Source organism: Apodemus sylvaticus, chromosome 6 (genome assembly GCF_947179515.1).
Source record: "Apodemus sylvaticus chromosome 6, mApoSyl1.1, whole genome shotgun sequence".
In the NCBI taxonomy this organism is placed as follows: Eukaryota; Metazoa; Chordata; class Mammalia; order Rodentia; family Muridae; genus Apodemus; species Apodemus sylvaticus.
The window spans coordinates 30,308,440-30,309,363 of record NC_067477.1 but is presented as its reverse complement, the minus strand read 5'-3'; the positions used below and the strand labels follow the sequence as shown (position 1 = coordinate 30,309,363).

The window sequence follows — 924 nt, the reverse complement described above, 5'->3', positions numbered from 1 at the left end:
ACCAAGAATAAGGCTCAATTCTGAACATCCATTCTCCAAATGCAAGGGCATCCACATTTGTAAAAGAAACTTTACCAAAGCTGAAAGCACACATTCCACTTCACACAATAATTGTGGGTGACTTCAGCACTCCACTCTCATCACTGGACAACACCAATTAAACAGAGACATAGTGAAACTAACAGAAGTTATTGATCAAATATATTTAACAGATATCTAGGGCAGCCATCTTCCAGTAACTCGCCAAAATGACAAACACAAAGGGAAAGAGGAGAGGCACCCGGTACATGTTCTCTAGGCATTTTAGGAAACATGGAGTTGTTCCTTTGGCCACATACATGCGAATCTACAAGAAGGGTGATATTGTAGACATCAAGGGAATGGGCACTGTTCAAAAAGGAATGCCCCACAAGTGTTACCACAGAAAAACTGTAAGAGTCTACAATGTCACCCAGCATGCCGTGGGCATCATTGTAAACAAGCAAGTTAAGGGCAAGATTCTGGCCAAGAGGATCAATGTGCGGATTGAGTACATCAAGCACCCTGAGAACAGAGACAGCTTCCTGAAGCTGGTGAAGGAGAATGATCAGAAGAAAAAGGAGGTCAAAGAGAAGGGCACCTGGGTTCAGCTGAAGTGCTAGCCTGTACCACCCAGAGAGGCCCACTTTGTGAGGACTAACGGGAAGGAGCTCAAGCTGCTGGAGCCCAGATCATATGAATTCATGGCCTAATGTACAAAAGAAAAATAAAGGACCCGAACTGCAAAAAAACAAAACAAAACAAAACAAAACAAAACAAAAAAAAAAAAAAAAAAAAAACCAAACCAAACCAAACCAAACCAAACCAACAACAACAACAACAACAACAACAACAAAAAAAAAAAAAAACAAAAAACAAAAAAACAAAGCAGATATCTATAGAACA

At 40.4% G+C, this 924-nt stretch overlaps 1 protein-coding gene across 1 annotated transcript; it reads left to right on the top strand.

Moving 5' to 3' along the window:
* The first annotated feature begins 226 nt into the window (after nucleotides 1-226).
* On the top strand, nucleotides 227-641 carry LOC127687872 (60S ribosomal protein L21-like). Its single transcript, XM_052186709.1, has one exon. The coding sequence runs from the start codon at nucleotides 249-251 to the stop codon at nucleotides 639-641; it is 393 nt and encodes a 130-aa protein (XP_052042669.1). The 5' UTR covers nucleotides 227-248.
* The last annotated feature ends 283 nt before the right edge of the window (nucleotides 642-924 follow it).

Bases quoted from the DNA above. Each gene is read 5' to 3' on its own strand.
- LOC127687872 (XM_052186709.1), top strand. From the start codon at position 249: ATGACAAACACAAAGGGAAAGAGGAGAGGCACCCGGTACATGTTCTCT.